Raw genomic sequence first — 22,865 nt, forward strand, 5'->3', positions numbered from 1 at the left:
TTTATGAAACGGTTCATTTCAATTAAAATGATCACTTCGAATACTTTAATTTACTGTAATAAAGGCACTCACAGTAAATGTAATCTGAAACATCTACGTATATGCAACTTCTCTACCACTACTGCTACCTCTACAACTATCACGTCCACCACCACCAGGCAGCACCACAACTACTACTGCTGATGCTGTTGTCGTTGCTGCTACTACTACCCAGCAAACATGCACATATGGGTCCCATATGGGCTGTTTCTGGGCAAACCCATATGGGTAAGCCCATATGGGAGTCATTTGGGTCCAATATGGGCTAGCCCATATGGGAATGCCCACAAGGGTCCCATATAGGTCCCATATTATTGCGCTATCGGGAAAAATATGTAAACTTGTATTTCTTTGATTAAAAACTCATTTCTTAAAACGTATGTAGGACTAACTTGATCTAAACTGCTAATATTCTACCCAAAAATAGAAAATCAATGCATAAGCAAATAATATGCGGCCCATATGGGTCCCATACGGGTCCCATATGGGAGTCATTTGGGAGCTATATAGGCCTGCCCATGTGGGAATGGCGATAAGGGTCCCATATAGGTCCCATATTATTGCGCTATCATGAAAAAGATGTAAACTTGAATTTATTTGATTAAAAACTCATTTCTTAAAACTTATGCTGGACTAACTTGATCTAAGCTGCTAATATTTTACCCAAAAATAGAAAATCAATGGATAAGCAAATAATATGCAGTCCATATAGGTCCCATATGGGTCCCATTTGGGCCGCCCAACAAAGGACAAAATCAGCTACCGGGCTGTTTCTGGGCAAACCCATATGGGTAAGCCCAAATGGGAGTCATTTGGGACCTATATGGGTTAGCCCATATGGGAATGCCCTTAAGGGTCCCATATAGGTCCCATATTATTGCGCTATCAGGAAAAAGATATAAACTTTTATTTGATTAAAAACTAATTTCTTAAAACATATGTATGACAAACTTAATCTCAACTGCTAATATTTTACCCAAAAATATAAAATGAATGCATAAGCAAATAATATGCAGCCCATATGGGTCCCATACGGGTCCCATTTGGGCCGCCCAACAAAGGACAAAATCAGCTATCGGGCGCACATTTTTTTTGAAAATTCTGTTTTTGATATGGCTTTGTTTTAAATAATGTATATAGCTACTATGATTAATATGAAGTTATTTTCAAGAGATAATTTCAATTTGAATAATCGCGCAGAAAAATAAAGTATTTAAATAATATGCGCATGCGCAGATGTTAATTCCGCCTCGCGAAAACATTCAAAACAAAAACACTCGAAACGGTAAGTTGTTAAATTGTGATATTATACACGTAATTATATATTTCTTTTGAAATCAGATATATATTGCTGATCACGCATTATTTATTTATCTGTTACTTCAATGAATGCCTGTGTGTTTAATAATTTAAATTGCATATTATTAGATTTCTTCATCGCTTTGCCTTTGTCATGTATTTTCGCGACGTAAGTCGTAACGTTCGTTTATCGCCATAGATCAATCTCTTAGTTAAACTGCTTAATTCAACTTGATTCTGCCTAAAATTCAATACAAACTATTTATAGCAGACAGGCGCATGTCTGACAAAATGAAACACTAAATTAGTAATCATGCTAATGCATGAGAATCTTGCATATCTCATACATTGATAATATTAATTGAAACGTATATTATAATATAATGTCTTTTATAGGTCTTTGATTACTTGCACGCAAGCCAAGGTTGTCTGCCTGTGGACAAATTTTAATGATTATTTAAACACATATTTGCAGAATATTTAAGAAGTCTGTGTATTAGGAAATAATTAATTTCGTAATGTTTATTGTACAAATTTATTTCAGAAAATAAAATATTCACCACCACCTGGTTTGCCAACATCGTCTTTACAAGGAATGTCCAGCAGTGCATGACAGAGGCCGGTCACTCCCATTAAGTCCAGCTGAAGAGCCTTCCCAGTTTATAGGACAAAGTAACTAATTTTTGTGCTTGAAACTTTAACTTAAAATAATTTCATTTTTGGAATTACTGCTTATTAAATGATAGTTAATTACATAAATAAATGATGTAAACAGATAATCCAACTGAAAAAATAAATAAAATACACAGTCATTTAGTGATCTATAATAATACATACTTCTACTAATAAAAGAAACAAATTGACGTTGACGGGCATATAGGTGCAAGTTGCTATAATCAGCCCTAGCCGTACAACAGCTGTTGGGACAAATCGGGCCCACCGCCGTTATATCGGCACACATCCGATATAATTATATAAGACCCAGCTGTGATTTATATTATTGTCAACATAATTTTAGGTACAGTTCTTTTTTACTCTGTCTTCAGATGCAGTTACACAGATTTTAACGGTGTTGGAAACAATCAGAGACGAGAACAGGGAAATGAAGCGGATGCTGCAGCGGCTCTTGGCTAGGTCAGCTACTGATGACAAGCCAATGCAACTGCCAGAGAACATCAGTCTTCCAATTGGAACATTTGAGCAAATGGATGAGTTTGAAGAGCATCTTGGTGATGAAGCTACGATCCATCTTTTCTAGGACTGCTGCATAGTTCAAGCTTTTTTATCAAATATATTAAGCAATGTTGTCAATGTAATTGACAGTTCTTTCTTCATTGATCCTAAACCATTCCTTTAAGGCTCATCTTCTAAGAAAGCATACAATTTTTTTTATCTGGAAATGAAATGGTATATATTCCTTTGCAAAAGAAGAAACAGCATTCCAGTTTTTGAAGGTTTTAAAAGACATATATATATATATATCATGTGCAATTACGAAAAACACTAGAATGTATGAAGATATCAAAGATAATAATATGGACTTGTTCTCGAAAAAGGATTTGCCATTTATTTGAGTTTTGGATTTTTTTGCAGGGTTTTTAATTTCTAGTTTATAAAATATTTTGTTTAGTCTTGCAAGTATGTTTCAAAGCTCTAGATAAGGATTTGTGAAATTCGTAACGGTATTGCCACTGACAGAAAGAAAAGGAGTAACGCTGAAAATCAATTAGTACCTGTACTACCATATCCAAAAATACAGGTAGTACTGTACTACCCGTGTTCTTGGATATTGATGGGTGTATACCTTACTTTACAGAAACATTTGCAGCAATTATAATAAATATATTTTGCTTCTTAAACAGTTACTTTATTAGGTTTTCCATTCTGAATTATGATGCAAATACAACTACACATTAAAACTCATGACTAAATACTATAACTTTATTTTGCTTGACAAGAAAACACAAGCCAACTTGTAAGCTAAGTAAATGAACACCAATGTCACTGTCTCATCTCAAAAGAATCATTGCTTAAGCAGTCAACTGTCAAAGTTGGCATAGACTTTGCCAACTATTACAGTTAAACGCTCAAGCAAACACTTCAACTGGGCTTACAGATTGAATGTCAGAATGGTTAGACGACCGTATGTAGCCATTATATGACAACAAAGTGTTTATTTGAACCGCTTTCGGTTAAGCCGGCCTTCCATGCTCGCAGACATATTGTTTTTGACGGGCTTACAAGTTACCGGAAATCACGCCACAGAATAGATAATAATACTGGAACCCAGTCTACAACTTTTCGGTAATTTAAATTAATGAAAGAGGCCGTTAGGTTAGAGACCAACAAATATGCCGCGCTGACACCGACGTATCAGTACGGCCAGATTTTTTTCGTAAATGCGTAAAAGGGATATTAAAGTCGTAATTGTACGTCCAGTTCATAAAAATAAATGCGTAAGCCTTCATGAAAAGGCCGTATTTACGTCTGTACGGCCCTTATCTGGAGCTCTGATGTTTTCTACAAATGTTCTTTGAGTACATGGTGTGTTATTTGTATTGGTTAAAGATTTAATATGCATGGGTATGCTTTTGAGTAATGTGTAGTACATCAGGAAAATACTTGAAGGTATTCTGTATATGTATTATATATTAAATATCAAAATAATAGAAGTCCTTAATTCTATAGTTGTATAACTGGTCAACATATATAATGTTATAGAAAAACGTCTTATTGCTTGAAGTCTTTATTGTTCCATGAAATAGTTTTACTGTTGGTTTGGGTTTATAGATTATGAGTAACATTACTCCATGCGGATAGAACATTAGATAGAAACATGTTTTCGTTAGCAACTTCATGTAAAATATTTTTGCTGATGTTACATTCAAAAAGTTAGGAATCACCATATTATTTTAGAATTCTCTGGTAGAATAGTTAACGTGGGATCCTCCTGCTATGTATGTATGTATCCATGTATATGTGTGTAATAATTTATGTGAATAAAAGTTGAGAGTACTTTAATAAATTTTTAAGTCTTTTAACAAAAACCTTGTATTGCTTGCAGGATAATGATATTTAGCTCTTGAACATTTTGATATCGCTCTGTTCCAGCAAGAAGAAATAGATAAAACATTTAAAAAAATGAAATTGGAAGTACATGTACAAGAATCTTTTGTCTGATGTTCAATTTGAACACAGTATTTCATGTTTGCAACCTACATATTATTTCTAACATAACCTGAATTTCCATTAATGTGTTGTCCACAATTTTACAGGCTCTGTGTACCCATATTGAATACAATGCTACCAGTTTGTAGCCCATATTTAGAACAATACTGCCCGTATGTAGCCCATATTGAGAAAAAGGGCTACTCTTATGTAGCCCATATTGAGTAAAAGGGCTGCCTGTATGTAGCCCATATTGAGTAAAAGGGATGCCCATGTTGGACCTATATGGGTCCCATGTGGGCACCTATATGGGCCCCATGTGGGCTGCCAACATGGGACCCAGATGGGTAGTGCAACCGGGCTCCACATGGGTCCTATCTGGGCTGCCCCATATACTTTCATGGGGCAGCCCAGATGGGACCCATGTGGAGCCCGGTTGCACTTCCCATCTGGGTCCCATGTTGGCAGCCCACATGGGGCCCATATAGGTGCCCACATGGGACCCATATGGGTCCCATATAGATTGTTTGCTGGGTACTGACGACGAGGGCGACTGCTTTCATACGTATTCAACAAATCACGCTACCACACTTAATACTTCCTCGTTTATAAGTAAATTCGATTTTAGTTCGTATGTATGCGTTCAATTGTTTACTCAGAAATTTATTATAAATTAATGATCACTTTATCGTCCAATAAAATGTGTTCTCTTATTAAAACAAGAACTATACTTCTTTTGATTATGGTGATAAAAGTGATTTGTGACTATTGTCATTATAGTTTCTACTGAGTAATTCCGCTAACACTACCGCTTACACCACCACCGCCACTACTACTACTACTACTACTACTACTACTACTACTACTACTACTACTACTACTACTACTACTACTACTACTAGTACTACTACTACTACTACTACTACTACTACTACTACTACTACTAGTACTTCTACTACTACTACTACTCCTACCACTACCACCACCACCACTACTACTACTACTACTACTACTACTACTACCACTACCACTACTACTACTACTACTACTACTACTACTACTACTACTACTACTACTACTACTACTTCTACTACTACTACTTCTACTACTAGATTCACTAAATTTAAAGATGTTGAATTATCTTAATCATTAAGATAATATGAACATGCTGTCCCCGACAAATCTGTATCACCAGCTTCGAATAGATTGTTTTGATAATTGTCATCTTTTCTAAAGTGAATTTTGGAAACAACAATTTAAAGTGAAACAAATATACACAAATTTGAATGTGATTTTTTAATGTTGATAATTAAAAAGAATATGTTACGGTATATACTTGAACCCTTATTTCATTAGAAAAAAAAACAGACAGCCAACGTTGAGACACATGAAAAAAACTCTTATTGTATAAAATAGTATCAAATATAGCAAAGAATATTAGTTATTGGTCACCATATTAAATGGGCTTGGTCGAGTTATTGGGAATAAACCACTTTATTCGCCTGATGATATTTTATGCCAACGACTAAAAAGGGGTGACCTTCAAGTTTGAAATTATAGTTTCATAATAATCGAAACCTATTTATATTGTTATTTCCCAAACATTCCTCACTAATACTCACAAATAAGAAGAAAACTTGAGTAGTTGACAGCAACCCCATTGCTGCAGTTGAGCTCGATAGGAACAGCTTGGATCAACACATATAATCTGTATTATCGTTAGCGACGTGATTTCTGTTAATTCTTCTTTTATCACGCTGTGGTGATTTTACATCAACCAATGACAGATTTTGGCGCAAAACGATAAACCAAAAAACAGGGCATATTGCGCTTGTCCTATAAGGTTCACGCCCATTTGTGGCTGACCAATCTTTTCAGCGCATGCGCACTGACTAAATGGCAAAAAACACTGCCATGGTTACAGTAATTAACGTAAAACATGTATAAAGGACTTTTATTTAGTCAATAAAACGATAAAATAATCCGCAATAAACATCAAATCTCTTAAATAATAGCGCAAATATATATCATTTTTAGTATCAATATTTTTTTTATTCATAAATTTATTTTCTTCTTTATAAAAATACAAATAAGTTATAAACATCAGAGTAAACGTGATCGGAAGACTACATATATATATATACTGACAGAGACGTAGATAACACGTTATATATCTATCTACGTCTCTGATACTGAAAATCCCACAAAACACATAAATAAGCCGTTTTTTTTCTTATATAAATGATAGTTAAACAATAATAACACATTTATTTATTTGATCATAATTATAAGTGGTGTGGATGTTGTTATTGTTCATCAGCGATCGAAAGTGTAAGCTTGAGGTTCATGCAATCAATTATAAAATAAAGCCCTCAAAAGCGGAATACATAACAATTGTTAAATGTTGTTAATTTTCTTCACTCACTCATTCAGTCACTCAGTCACTCAGTCACTCAGTCAGTCACTCACTCACTCACTCACTCACTCACTCACTCACTCACTCACTCACTCACTCACTCACTCACTCACTCACTCACTCACTCCCTCCCTCCCTCCCTCCCTCCCTCCCTCCCTCCCTCCCTCCCTCCCTCCCTCCCTCCCTCCCTCCCTCCCTCCCTCCCTCCTTAATTAGTTCTTAATTAATTAATTCATTCATTAATTAATTCATTCATTAATTCATGAATTCATTAATTCATTAATTAATTCATTCATTCATTCATTCATTCATTCATTCATTCATTCATTCATTCATTCATTCATTCATTCATTCATTCATTCATTCATTCATTCATTCATTTATTTATTTATTTATTTATTTATTTATTTATTTATTTATTTATTTATTTATTTATTTATTTGTTTATTTATTTATTTATTTATTTATTTATTTATTTATTTATCGTGCAAATTTAACTGTCTTTGCGTGTATGTTCAAATCTCTTTACTAGAGACAAGGATCGATTGATATTTGTAACAATCAAGCATTTTATGATTAATAAAACTATATATTTAATATGTTTTACGCAAGTATTTTGGATTGCTTGTTTTCATGATGATGTTTTGTGCACTGCTGTAACGTACAATGGTTACACGTAATAGCCGATTATATATTTGCCACTAATCGTTAAATACATTACTTGTGTAGCAGTTAAATTCAACAACATTTTTTATTAATAATTCTTAGACATTGTATATTATAATAAAACTGGCTAATATATATACACTTAATCCTGCTTATCCATTTCGGACTAATATGTTCTTTTTTTAAATATGTGACGTATATTATTTAAACAACTGTTTTCTATTTTGGCTTTAAAGTTTGGCTTAAATGACTGCTCAATATGCCAAGAGATGACATAGGGGTTATCATAAATTGTGTTTAATGGCCATATAATCATCTGCCACATGTGGTTTATGCAGGCGCCCCAAGTATAGGTCCCTAATTTTATGACACCATGTTTACTTTGTAGCTGTCTGGACAATAAACGATCATAACATGATAATCGGTTTGAGATGAACGAATTGTAATGTGCAATTTAACACCGGGTTAAACATGATGAAACAAACAGTCTCACAATTGGTGTGAACAATTAAATACCAACAACAACCTTTATTTGCATATATGATAACACAATGCTTTTTTGCAACAAAACAGAAAGTTACGCAGTGTGTATAATTATATCAATAAATTGATTCAATAAGAGAATTAATTATGTTAAAAACAACAACAGTATAACAGCAGTAATCAATACAATTATATCTTCAACTGTAACTCGTGGAAATTGTAGATTTTATTAAATTATACAAACATATTCAATGACAAATATCATTTAACATGGCTATAATCTTGTTATTAATTATAACTGATTGTCCATATTAATACGCATTACATTAGCAGTTAAAATATATAAGCAAGGTTTATAATGTCTTTTTTTGTATTTACCGACTGCATTAGAATGTCAAATGTATTTAACGTCATCTATGGTTTTAAATGTTCCTTTCTAATTTCTCAATATAGGGGGCAAACAAGAAGAAAGTGGTACTCGTTTTCTATAGCTTGTCCGTTGCAAAACTTATATTTTCAAATAAAAACAATAGCTTTTAGCGAGAGAATTTATTTAATGTGTTACATTGTAAGTTTTTAAAGACATATTAATGTTCAAATCAGAACTATTTGTTGCGTAAATAAATTCGATATATATATGTTGTTTGTTGTCAACATTAATAGTGATTTTTTATTAGATTAAATTAATTCTGAAAGAATATGCATTTCTGAGATTTTTTTTTATCTCAAATGATGTGCTAATTAAGTTAGGAGATCTTTGTGGTTACCACATATACCGAGCCGTTAGATTGAATTCTACTCCCGAGTTCGTTTAAAGTAATAATAACAAATAATTACTACAGTATATTCGTTACTAAAATGCATTTACTTGCAAGCTTATGTTTTATTCAGACATAATTTATAATTATATTTGATATAGTGCATGATTATCATTAAGATCGAGGATTATGTTCACCGTCTTTATATGGGCGGAGCTTATACGAATCCCATCTATTTTTGCCAACCTGTGGGCGGAGTATAAACTTTGCAGGTGCGCGTTACATCACTCGTCAACTGATATGATATAATACATAATCGTCACAACACATTATAAATCCAACATACTAGTATCTTAATTACAGTTTCAGTTCGTGCTGTTATAAAATAACTTATAAGCATTGCTATTATAATTGGTAAATATGGAGTGGTCTGTTCGCTTGAGTGCGATGACTTTGCTGTTGATAGTCAACGAGGAAGTGAAAGGCATCATATCTGGACTGAAGGCTTCAAGGAACAGTATTTCACAGCTGAAGGTATGTTGTATAGCTTGATCTCCTAATAACATATTAAAAAAGTTCTGTCACCTTTGCCAAACAAAAGTAAATGAATGATTAAAGTGAGTAAACTACGTTCTATTGGGCCACATTTGTAACTGTAATAGAATTATATACTTGCTGGCTGATCAAATTCAGTTTTATTTGTTCTAGAAATTAAATTATACAATGCTGAACTAATAAAATTTTTATTTGTTCTAGAAATATATTGACATTTTATTATAATACAGTAATATTCCTCCATTGTTTTCAACGATATAATTACGTTTTCTTAGTATGAATAAAAAATATTTTAAAATCAATATTGAATTTGCTTGATAAATCATACCAGTATATATCACAGTTTGGGTATTGGGTGTAGTGTGGCATGTGTCCGCTTAGGTTAATTAACCACAGATAACGCTGCTTATTAAAATATACATGTATTTAACACCCCAAACCACCGCTTCACACATTCCCTTGTATTTCGCACAATGTACCAAACAGAGCGCACAACGTTCCAAAAGTGGAACTATGAAGAGGGAGCTCATTAAGACATTTGCGCATAATGTCCTACACCCTCCCGGTCCCAATTTAATAAGTTTTTATCCTGCTATTTTTCCATCTAAGGAAATTATTTAATATGTAACTTATATCATTATTAAGTAAAATATACTTTCATTATAATGTTTTATGTGTGAAATATACATGATTGAATAATCTTTTAAATTTTATTACTTAAATTAGTAATTATATTTTCCTTCTATATCTTACTTTCTTTGACTTAAACACGCATGGTTTACTTTTAAAAATGCATGATAATCTCTATCTCTTGTACTTAGCATGTCAGTTTGTTTACTATTGTGTGCCAGCTTAATTTTCGTATATTACTTGAATATGTAGTATTTAATATGTGAATATATTTGTCTATAGTGAAACTTATTATCATGTGGTTTGTTACTAAAAAATATAAGCTTTAGTGTAGAACGTAATGCCAGGGGTCACTCTCTTTCACAGCGGTGAATTAGGGGACGAACGACAAATCTGCTAGGAGAATGGTCAGGGGTTTCGTTTAACTATTCGTGTTGAGTAACCTTTAAGCGACCAATCAATATCTTTGGGAGGGGTACGGGGAGGTATAAAACCCGGAACTATCCGGAAATCTTTATGGTAAAACCCGGATCCGATATAAATGGTTATAACTTCATTATTATTCGTCCGATATTAATTATAATGGTACCGTTGTAAAGAAGATCCTCTACAGATTCTAACCATATCAAAATATTTTATGGCAGGGTCGTAGTCGGCCTGTAAATCGCGGACAAAGTCGGCCTGTTTTAACGTTTTTTTTTACACACGCAAATGCCGAAAAGAAAACCCGGATCCGATATAAATGGTTATAACTTCATTATTATTCGTCCGATATTAATTATAATGGTACCGTTGTAAAGAAGATCCTCTACAGATTCTAACCATATCAAAATATTTTATGGCAGGGTCGTAGTCGGCCTGTAAATCGCGGACAAAGTCGGCCTGTTTTAACGTTTTTTTTTACACACGCAAATGCCGAAAAGAAAACCCGGATCCGATATAAATGGTTATAACTTCATTATTATTCGTCCGATATTAATTATAATGGTACCGTTGTAAAGAAGATCCTCTACAGATTCTAACCATATCAAAATATTTTATGGCAGGGTCGTAGTCGGCCTGTAAATCGCGGACAAAGTCGGCCTGTTTTAACGTTTTTTTTTACACACGCAAATGCCGAAAAGAAAACCCGGAACCGATATAAATGGTTATAACTTCATTATTATTCGTCCGATATTAATTATAATGGTACCGTTGTAAAGAAGATCCTCTACAAATTCTAACCATATCAAAATATTTTATGGCAGGGTCGTAGTCGGCCTGTAAATCGCGGACAAAGTCGGCCTGTTTTAACGTTTTTTTTTACACACGCAAATGCCGAGAAGAAAACCCGGAACCGATATAAATGGTTATGACTTCATTATTATTCGTCCGATATTAATTATAATGGTACCGTTGTAAAGAAGATCCTCTACAGATTCTAACCATATCAAAATATTGTATGGCAGGGTCGTAGTCGGCCTGTAAATCGCGGACAAAGTCGGCCTGTTTTAACGGTTTTTTTTACACACGCAAATGCCGAGAAGAAAACCCGGAACCGATATAAATGGTTATAAATGCATTATTATTCGTCCGATATTAATTATAATGGTACCGTTGTAAAGAAGATCCTCTACAGATTCTAACCATATCAAAATATTGTATGGCAGGGTCGTAGTCGGCCTGTAAATCGCGGACAAAGTCGGCCTGTTTTAACGTTTTTTTTTACACACGCAAATGCCGAGAAGAAAACCCGGAACCGATATAAATGGTTATAACTTCATTATTATTCGTCCGATATTAATTATAATGGTACCGTTGTAAAGAAGATCCTCTACAGATTCTAACCATATCAAAATATTTTATGGCAGGGTCGTAGTCGGCCTGTAAATCGCGGACAAAGTCGGCCTGTTTTAACGGTTTTTTTACACACGCAAATGCCGTAAAGAAAACCCGGAACCGATATAAATGGTTATAAATGCATTATTATTCGTCCGATATTAATTATAATGGTACCGTTGTAAAAAAGATCCTCTACAGATTCTAACCATATCAAAATATTTTATGGCAGGGTCGTAGTCGGCCTGTAAATCGCGGACAAAGTCGGCCTGTTTTAACGTTTTTTTTTACACACGCTAATGCCGTAAAGAAAACCAGGAACCGATATAAATGGTTATAAATGCATTATTATTCGTCCGATATTAATTGTAATGGTACCGTTGTAAAGAAGATCCTCTACAGATTCTAACCATATCAAAATATTGTATGGCAGGGTCGTAGTCGGCCTGTAAATCGCGGACAAAGTCGGCCTGTTTTAACGGTTTTTTTTACACACGCAAATCTAGATGACAATATACAATATACGCACCGTGAAGAAACTAACTCACAACTTATATACAGAAAATATTTGAATTAAATCATTAAAGGCACTTCTAGCAGAAGAACCTGGAGTTCGTAAAGACTTTTATTAAAAAGTAAGGAAATGAACTTTCAATTATTACTTTAATCAGCAATTCAACAACAAACGGGCCATATTAAAGGGTTTCATGTGACCTAATGAACTGAACTGTTAGCCCAAAAACCCCGCCCAAAACAGATTGTCATCCTATTCGTTGCCATCCTTGCAACCACAATTTACCTACGAAGGTCAGATCGGGATTCGAACCCGAAACCACCCATTAGCCATCTAAATAAGATATGATTCCGGCCTGGGTTGCTCTACCAATTAAGCTATTCTGACCTTTTGAAAAATATATGGGTAAACTGCAATGCTGTTGAATAGCATGATTAACTTGCTTAGAAAAACGTTTCCAAAGAATTACATGTACATTTCATTGAAATTGTTTTATGATTTAGAACGATATATTTGCAGTTTAAAAGGTCACACGAGGCAATGTTTGAAAAGCCCACAAAAGCTTCCGTTTGTAAAATGGTGATAATTTGCCGACCGTGTAGTTCATATAAACCCTTATTTTGCACAAATCGGGAAGAAACATTTATGGATCGAAAACCAACTGCAGATAAGAGCAACATAACAGTCCTTGTAACTAAGTAACTTTTTTGTTTTAAAATCGCACAAAAGCTGCTGTTTGTAAAATAGATAAAATCACCTTATGTCTGCACTCATCTGAAGTATATATGGTTCGAATACCATCTGCGGATAAGAGCAACTAAACAGTCCGGGGCAATTGCACTTTACCGGTACGCACTATAACCCAAGCCCTTATAATTAGTGTTAAGTTGCGCAAATTTCGGAATCCATGATGGCAGCGTACCGGTAAAGTGCAATATAGCCAACATAAATAAGGAGTTAAAGCGGGACTGCACGATTTGTGTCAAATATGTTAATCAGCAATTAAACAACAAACAGGCCATATTAAACGGTTTCATGTGACTAGACGAACTGATGAACTGAACGGTTAGCCCAAAACCCCGCCGAAAACAAATTGTCACACTATCCGTTTCCAGCCTTGCAACCACAAGTTTACCTACGAAGTTCAGATCGGGATTCGAACCCGAACCCACCCATGAGCCATCTAATGATACCGGCCTGGGTTGCTCTACCAATTAAGCTATCTGACCTTTTGAAAAATATGTAGGTAAACTGCAATTCTGTATTATAGCATGAATGACTTGCTCAGCAAAAGTTTACAGTTATTCGCACATCCCTGCTCATAGCAAAACACAATTGACTAACATAAAATCTTTTTCCGTAAATTTATAAATCTTTAATCGAAACATCTTCATTCATTTTCATAAGATAATGTTTTATTAATTTTGCATTGCCTTGTAGCTTTACATTTAAATTAGGAGATTTGTGACGTATATCGTGTGTGGTCATTTCAGTGACGAAAAAAACTAGTTTAACCTCAAAATATTTAACATACAGTCCACACAGGCTAAACAGGGTCGACACTCTTCGCTGTTATGACATTTTTCGTTTAAATGAAGTCTCTTCTTAGCAAAGATACCATTAAGGCGGAAAGTGTCGTCCCTCATAAGCCTGTGCGAACTGCACAGGCTAATCTGGGACGACACTGTACGCACATGCATTATGCCCAGTTTTCTCAGAATACGACACATAGTTTAAACGCATTTTCGATAGAATTAGCGACGACATATGAACGTGGTTTGTTTTTAACAGTTAATTATTTATTCAAAGCATCATCAAATGCAAAACGTATTTAGGATTGTTTGTTTGTCATGCATTATTGTAAACTTCGATAAGATTAAAAAAAGAGCAGACATGTGTATGTGGTTAAAAAAATGTAAGATAAATTGAAAGAGAGCATAATGTGGATGTGCATTTCGTTTGACTCTCTGGATTTTAATGACAAGTCGGACGTGGCATTTTAGTTAACAGTAAAATATTTGTTAAAAATTCGAACGAGCCCAAAACGCATTTTGGATCTTGTGTTTGTCATGCATACTAGAAAACTTCCATAGGCATAAAATAACTCGCTTCTACGTGATCGCGGGTTTGTAAAAAAATGGTCAGAATGGTTAGCGTTCGAAACAAACGTTATCAATAATGGTGTGGTTTAAATTAAATTGCGAAAAAGTGACTGAAGTACAAAAATGGTTGTGCATATCATTGTAAATATACCTTTAGACTTTTTTTCGTTGTATATTCGGAGTCCAATGCAATCAATGACGATTTGTCCAGTATACTTATTGAATTATCTGTCTATTTGTAAATCCAGTATGAAATTTATCAAACCCATTTTGATACTTAAAATACTTTCAAATATATATGCATTTAAATACAAGCAAAGTTCGGATTTCAATACACATATCTATACTTAGATTCTCAAAACCATACCCATATCAGTAATTTTAGTCGAAAAACTCACCCCGTATTTTCGGCACATCCCTATATACCCGTATATAGGAAGTTATCCCCCCCCCCCTTTTTCCGGGGCTGGATGTCGAAGGCATAAATTGCATTTTATTGGACGAGATAGATTAATTTGTTATAATGGAAATGACACCATAAAAGTAACTGTACTGGAGGATATCATTACATTATATCTAAATAGATATCATATTTATAAACATTAAGATATAATTGTTGTACCATAATCACATACCTTTATCTCAGTGCTTGTTCATCTCAAATTACCATGTGCAGTATGGACACAACCATTTTTCATCTTGGTTTGTCATTGTGTACCCAACACATCTTTTGTGAAACCATCTATTCATTTTGCATCTTTTATTGTCACATTCCACCATATCGCCAACTATATCAGGCAACTTACAAGCGCAAAAAATCTTAATAGAACAACTTTTTGCTACTTTACACGGCATTTTTGGCATTTTTTCTATTTTTGGAAATGTTGTAAACTGTTGTTTAGTAATACATTCTAATAAATGTGCTCTCATTCTTGGTATATCATATCTGATAATTGAAAAATCTACATCATAATTGTTGTGTAACACCTCAGTAAGATTGGCAATAGCAAAAACACCACAATCTGTGTAATTAGGTTGACGTTGTACGTCGGGTATTTGTACTTGTACACTGCGCTCTCCATTTTCATAGATTTGAGCGATTTGAATTGAAATACTACTGTTTAGAGTTCTTGGAGATTTTAAACTGTCCACCACAATAACATGTCGATCTTTCTGTGATTGGTATGATAATACCCAGTGATTACTGGCGTTGTAATGTATTTGGGCGGACGGGGGATTTTGTTTCGTTAAACGTTTATTTATATCCCAGGTACCTAAATCATGATTAAAGTACGGAGCAAGAAGTGTGTTCTGCATCCCACTGTCAAGCGCGAATTGTTCTTTTAGCATTTGCTGACATTTGTTTATTATTGGGTCGTTCAGCCACCCGGATGGATTTTTAACTAGCTCTAAATCTATTGTAGATATATTTGCAATTTCTACATTATCGTCTTCCGCGTCATCAATGATCATTTGATTAAAACACGTCTGTTCACTGGTAAATGAATCATCGCTGCTTATATTTAAATGGTTTTCTTCTTCGAGAACGTCTTCTGCAATTGAACTTAAATTGTTGTCAAACTTTATTTGTTTACAAGAAGTGAATGAATTGTTGGTGTTCCGGCTTCTTTTTTTAGACGTTGGTGTTTTTGGGGTTGATGCTATTAAATTGGCGAGCTTTTGTTTCAGCGATGTGTCGCATGATTTTCCAGTTGGTGTCATGAGTATTGAATCGGGTGCTGGGTTAATTTCGAAGTCGGCTTTTTTCGGTTTCTTTTGTCCCGTTTTTTTGGCAACACGCGGTTTGCTATTTTTTCGAAGAAGCGTGAGATTTTTAACCGTGCGTTTATCACAGATTCCATCAATATTCAGAGTCATTTTAACCGCTAGTAGGTGATAACAAAGTCCAGTTGACGGACAACTACATGTTTCTTTTGGCATGATTGTCACCAAACGTTTGGAGCCATGTATTCCCTCAACAATAAAGGTTTTCATGGATGGGATTAATTTTATTTTATCATTATTTATAATAAATTCCGCCAAAGCTTTTTGGGACATATTCTTTTCAATACCCTTCCTTTCCCCTAATTCCTTATCGTCAATACAAGTAATGTTTTTATCTTTAAATATTTCCAAATTATTTTTTTCTCCGTCGATGACATTTTCTCTTGTTATTAAATTGGTTTCAATCGGTTTATCAGTAATTTCACCTGATTTTTGGAAATGCTCTAGTGCTTCTTTCGCTTGTCTTAAAATATCATCCGGTGTACCGGATATGTGGGGTACATTAATTTCACTTCTGTCTAATCTGGCGTATTCACAGTCTTTTCTTAATTTAAAATTACCAAATCCTGCTCGACCACATTGTATGTCTGCATAAACTGATTTTTGACACATTAGTAAGTTTAAACATATTAAATCTACCGGTAGCTCTTTCCTGTGTTGTATTGCTTTTATCATATTATTAATTGATTCGGCGGGGTTACTGGTTATTCCTGAGTAGGGATTGTATATGCCTAATTTTTCTAACACCCAACGACCAGAATTATTCAAAATGGTTTGATGCAAATGTCTGTCAAAATAGTTCTTAAATTCCTGGCTCCACTCTTGTTCTATTTTAGATTTATGGTCAGTGTAATCGTCTTCAGTTGCACATTTCATTAAGTCTTGCACATGTTTAGTGTACACGGAGAAATCATCACTTTTTGCATTAGTTTTCTTAAGCCAAGTAGTTACGTCTGTTCGTATGTGATTCCAGCAGTGAATAATTTGTATGTTGGGTAGCGAATTCTGAATTGCTAATTTTATTCCGGCCTCGCGATCACAAATTAGCGGAAAATGTGTTCTTTTTAAATTTGGAATATGTTCCTTTAAAACACTGAAAAACCTTTCATGGAATTTTGCGTCTCGCCGTTCGTGCATCATGAATGCTACGGGCACTATTTTATTGCCTTCAAACAAAATATGTTGATATGACAGAACACTAACAAACAAGTGCCCCATTTTATAAGTTGTGTCATAAAACATTTTTAGGGGTGTATCGGAGTCGAACATTAGTAATTCATTGAATTCTGTCAGTATTTCTTCCAACCCCGATATGCACACCAGGGATGGAAAGACGTCAATTTGTTTGTTAAAATTTTCTAAATCTATTGAAATTTCACAGAGATTATATATTTCGTCGTTGCTATAACGTTTTTCACTTCTACTTTTGTATAAATGATTTTTTACCTGGCGAACGTTTCTTGCTGTTTTTACACCAAAATCTGTACCTTTCTCAGCTTTGCATTTCAATTCTTTGTCTATAAAATTAGCACTAACGGTTTCATCATCAGCACGTGACTTGATATGTTCAATAACAGAAGGATTTGTTCTTATAAACACCGTTTCCTTACTCTTAGAATTCCCATGTGCTAGTGGTGTATATATGGTGGGGTCTCCAAGGTAATGTATAATTGCAAATTTTCCATTTTCTAAGCGTTCGTATATATGCTTTTGAAAAGATTGTGAATGTTGGTTTTCGACTAATTTAATTTTGAAAAATGACTTAAACATCGTTGGTTTTTTCTTTGGAAAGCGTCTGCGACCGTTATTTACCCACATATATTTGTCCACGCGAACGTCTTTTTTCATTGCTAATGAGTCTAAAGCTACCACATATATATCCCCACCACTTATGTTGAAAGGCATGTCAGTTGATACCTTACCTTGCCCAGCCTCACAAGCACCCATTATGTCGTCAACAATCTGTGCAGACAATGGTTCCTTCTGGTTTGAATGTACTACTGCAGTACCGCCCCCACCGGACTGTCTTTTTCTACCGTGCGGAACTTTGGTAGCATCTTCAATCCATCGGACTATCTCATCAAGTTCGAGATGAGTATATGGAGAAGCGTGCTGCTCGTGTCGCGTCTCACCACCACCATCACCACCACCACCACCACCACCCCTTCTACCACAACCCCATCTACTACCACCCGTACTACCACCACCACCACCATCAACACCCCTACTACTACCACCACCACCACCACCACCACCCCTTCTACCACCACCCCTTCTACCACCACCCGTACTACCACCACCACCACCAACAACAACATCACCGCCACCACTACCACCATCACCGCCACCACCACCACCACCACCCCTACCACCACCACCACCAGCCCTACCACCATCACCGCCACCACCACCACCACCCCAACCACCCTTACTACCACCACCCCCAACACTACCACAACCACCCCTACTACCACCACCACCACCACCACCCCTACCATCACCCCCAACACTACCACAACCACCCCTTCTACCACCACCCCTTCTACCACCACCCGTACTACCACCACCACCACCACCAACAACAACACCACCGCCACCCCTACCACCACCGCCACAACCACCACTACCACTACCACCACCCGTACTACCACCACCACCAACACTACCACCACCGCCACCACCACCCGTACTACCACCACCACCAACACTACCACCACCGCCACCACCACCCCTACCACCACCAACACCACCACCAATACCACCCCTGCTACCACCAGCCCTATTACCAACACCACCACCATCACCACCCCTACCACCATCAACACCACCCCTACTACCACCACCCCTATTACCAATACCACCACCATCAACACCACCGCCACCCCTACCACCACCACCGCCACCACCACCACTACCACCACCACCACCCCTACTACCACCACCACCGCCACCACCACCACTACCACCACCCCTTCTACCACCACCATCCCTACTACCAACACTACCACCACCACCACCATCAATACCACCCCTACTACCACCATCCCTACTACCAACACCACCACCCCTACCACCACCACCGCCACTACCACTACCACCAACACTACCACCACCCGTACTACCACCACCATCCCTACTACCACCACCACCACCACCACCAATACCACCCCTACTACCACCACTCCTATTACCAACACCACCACCATCAACACCACCGCCACCTCTACCACCACCACCGCCACCACCACCACTACCACCACCACCGCCACCACCACCACTACCACCACCACCACCCCTACTACCACCACCACCGCCACCACCACCACTACCACCACCCCTTCTACCACCACCATCCCTACTACCAACACTACCACCACCACCACCATCAATACCACCCCTACTACCACCATCCCTACTACCAACACCACCACCCCTACCACCACCACCGCCACTACCACTACCACCAACACTACCACCACCCGTACTACCACCACCATCCCTACTACCACCACCACCACCACCAATACCACCCCTACTACCACCACTCCTATTACCAACACCACCACCATCAACACCACCGCCACCTCTACCACCACCACCGCCACCACCACCACTACCACCACCACCACTACCACCACCACCACCCCTACTACCACCACCACCGCCACCACCACCACTACCACCACCCCTTCTACCACCACCACCACCCCTACCACCACCATCCCTACTACCAACACCACCACCACCACCACCACCACCACCACCACCAATACCACCCCTACTACCACCAACCCTACTACCAACACCACCACCCCTACTACCACCACCACCACCACCACCCCTACTACCACCATCCCTACTACCAACACCACCACCACCACCACCAACGCCACCACCACCACCACCACCCCTACCACCACCACCGCCACCACCACCACTACCACTACCACCACCGCCAACACCACAACAACCACCACCACTACCACCAACACCCCTACTACCACCACCACCACCACCATGTGACGTTACGCCCTGACCTGATAGAACATCACTGTAACGCCGGGGTCCATATTCGTATGTCGGTGTTGTATGTGTAGGCGCGGGACGGCTGGACTGAGTATCAGGCCCTGGGTAAGTCGGTCTAGTTGGTTTCGTTAGAGACGTGACGGCTGTTTCTATGTTGCTTGCAACCGTGTTCGTACCATCTATGGTCAGATGCAGACCATCTCTGCTGAGGAGATAGACATTGGCTCCTGCAATGAGACCAAGCTAAGATTGTTAAAAAAATGAACAACTATTGTTTTTAGAGAAATGTATAGATAAACAATAATAAGAATAGCAGTTAAGTTTTTCTTCAAAATTTAAAATTTCGCATTGTTTACGAAACACCCATGTGTTACGAATTTGCGTTGTTCGCCATAATTAAAGATGATGGACATTTAAGTCGAGGTCGATATTCCATGATACCACCATAGTTATGTTGAATACATAATATATAATAACAGTGCCACAAGATTGATCACCAATGTCAACATCTATATTTTTCCAATGTGTGTTAGCAAAATAGTTTTTGAATGTCAAAACATCCTGATATTGGCGGTCTTCGAACCCATAACCTCCCGTTCTATATGCGACCTCTCAAACTCTGCCGCACGGAAGCTTGATGTAAGTAGGCCAATAGTTAACAAACTTTAAGAGAGCGTAAAACATTAGCCAATTGTAGCGTCTTTTCATATTACATATTCAGGGAAAATTGAAGTTACTTGCGGGCGAAAGAATAGTACTATCAAACTCAAATATCCAAAAGCATTATCGATAGTTAAACGTGTGGATCGATATTACGGGTTCACATAGTATAAGAAGATACAGTAAAACGTAAGTTTGTTTACCGAACATGGTGTGGAATTCCGGATGTTCAATGACACGAACCCACGGCACCTTGCTGGCAAACTCGCGTAGCAGCTTGTTGACAACGCCAGCATCGTAGTTCCAGTGTTCTAGGAAGTCTTGTCGATAACCGTTGCCATTGAAGCGGTTCCGTGCCCTTGGGAGTAGTTCGGATATAAGGATAGTCGCGCTTGGTGTAGCGTTGTGTACCCCTTCACAGAGTGCCACGATGTCCTCAAAAACTCGAACCGGGGTCTTTGTGCCGATGTCATTTGCACCGACGACGAAAACAACAACCTGTAAATATGGTTTAATGTACAATGAACGGGATTTGATGTGAAGAAAAAACAATATATTCATGTTCCGTTCATACAAGAGAAATTGAGAAAAATAAGATTCAGGTGAGATGGGGACAAAGAAGGATGAAAATTCTTATCGCGCATGCATACGACCAGTTTCTTAGGTTTTACCTTAAATTGGTGGGGTCATCACAGGGGAGGGGCTCAGGCGGGCACAAATATTGACCAAGCGTGACCAAATGACCGTTACGAAGGGCATTCATAACGTTGCATATAAGTGACACGAGTGTGGTCCTTTATGAAAATTTAGGTTTAGGGGACTCAGAAAATTTAGTTGAAAATCCTAACAAGTATTATTAAAGTACGGAATCCGGATAGTGCTATTAATAATCTCGCCCTACTTTATATACGATTGTGATAAAACAAGTAATATCAAGAAACATGATAATTATAATGACGATTCTATAGTGTGCGGTCATTTATTTTTCAATTACAAATGTTTCACTATGAGTTGTGTATTAGGCAGCAGCGAATTTACTGTGTATCTCATTTCTGGAGAAAATCATATAATGAATTCACTGATAAGGATCTTGTGTATTCATTTAGGATACAATGTATTCATGGCTCAATTCTCACTATTACAGGTTTGGCACACCGTACTGTGTACGAATAAACAATGCATATTAAAAACTTCAAAAACAGAAACACAGTTGAAAGCGAGTTGATACGGATTTATTTGTATTATTCAGTATAATACTTACAAATATACACAATCAATTTTTGCAAAAGATGTTATTGAAATTCCGTAGTATGGTTCTGATATTCTAGATGTGGTCAGAAGATATGACCAAACATTTACAAGGGTGTTTTAATGATATAATAGAATAACACTAACACATACAAGCGTGTTTGTATTTACATTGCCTCGATCAAAATGCTCAACCTTATTCAACATATGAATATTTTTTTTTCTTAACCAAGGAAACATACATGCTTTATGAAATGAACACTTTTTCAGATACGGAATACTATATAAATACTGTGTTTGACGGTAATAGCCGTTTTACTGAGACAGTGAATTGTTATCATGAATAACAATTTACACATAAATATTAACCTTTGTATGGGGGAATTAGGTATTCAGATTCAGGAACAATTGGGGTTAATAGAATCAGATATTCCAATGGCCATAACTTTCTACATAATAGACAGTACATAACTTTCCGCAATTACGCACAACTGCATGTCGCCCTGAATAATGTCCATGAGTTGAAAGAAAATCAATTGAAATTGCAAGGAGATGCGTTCACACAAAAATTATTCTTATACTAAGTATATTGAAGATATAATCATAGGGTCATTATTTCAGTTTAATGGCATGCGATGTTTAAATTTCCGAATAAATGAAGTGTAAAAAAAATGAAATTATTGAATACTAACTATTTA

General features: G+C 36.8%; 1 protein-coding gene and 1 long non-coding RNA gene across 2 annotated transcripts; one reads left to right on the forward strand and one right to left on the reverse strand.

Annotated features, from left to right (window-relative positions):
* Window positions 1-1,249: 1,249 nt before the first annotated feature.
* LOC127869252 (uncharacterized) lies at window positions 1,250-4,353 on the forward strand. Its single transcript, XR_008044489.1, has 3 exons — window positions 1,250-1,324; window positions 1,883-2,010; window positions 2,385-4,353. It is a non-coding gene; the product is annotated as an uncharacterized LOC127869252 (long non-coding RNA).
* A 2,331-nt stretch (window positions 4,354-6,684) lies between these two features.
* On the reverse strand, window positions 6,685-22,212 carry LOC127870135 (uncharacterized). Its single transcript, XM_052412791.1, has 3 exons — window positions 21,123-22,212; window positions 20,232-20,486; window positions 6,685-6,698 (listed from the first exon to the last, which is right to left on the reverse strand). The coding sequence occupies exons 1-3, from the start codon at window positions 21,478-21,480 to the stop codon at window positions 6,685-6,687; spliced, it is 627 nt and encodes a 208-aa protein (XP_052268751.1). The 5' UTR covers window positions 21,481-22,212.
* Between the last annotated feature and the right edge of the window lie 653 nt (window positions 22,213-22,865).

This window comes from Dreissena polymorpha, chromosome 2, assembly GCF_020536995.1.
Source record: "Dreissena polymorpha isolate Duluth1 chromosome 2, UMN_Dpol_1.0, whole genome shotgun sequence".
NCBI lineage: Eukaryota > Metazoa > Mollusca > Bivalvia > Myida > Dreissenidae > Dreissena > Dreissena polymorpha.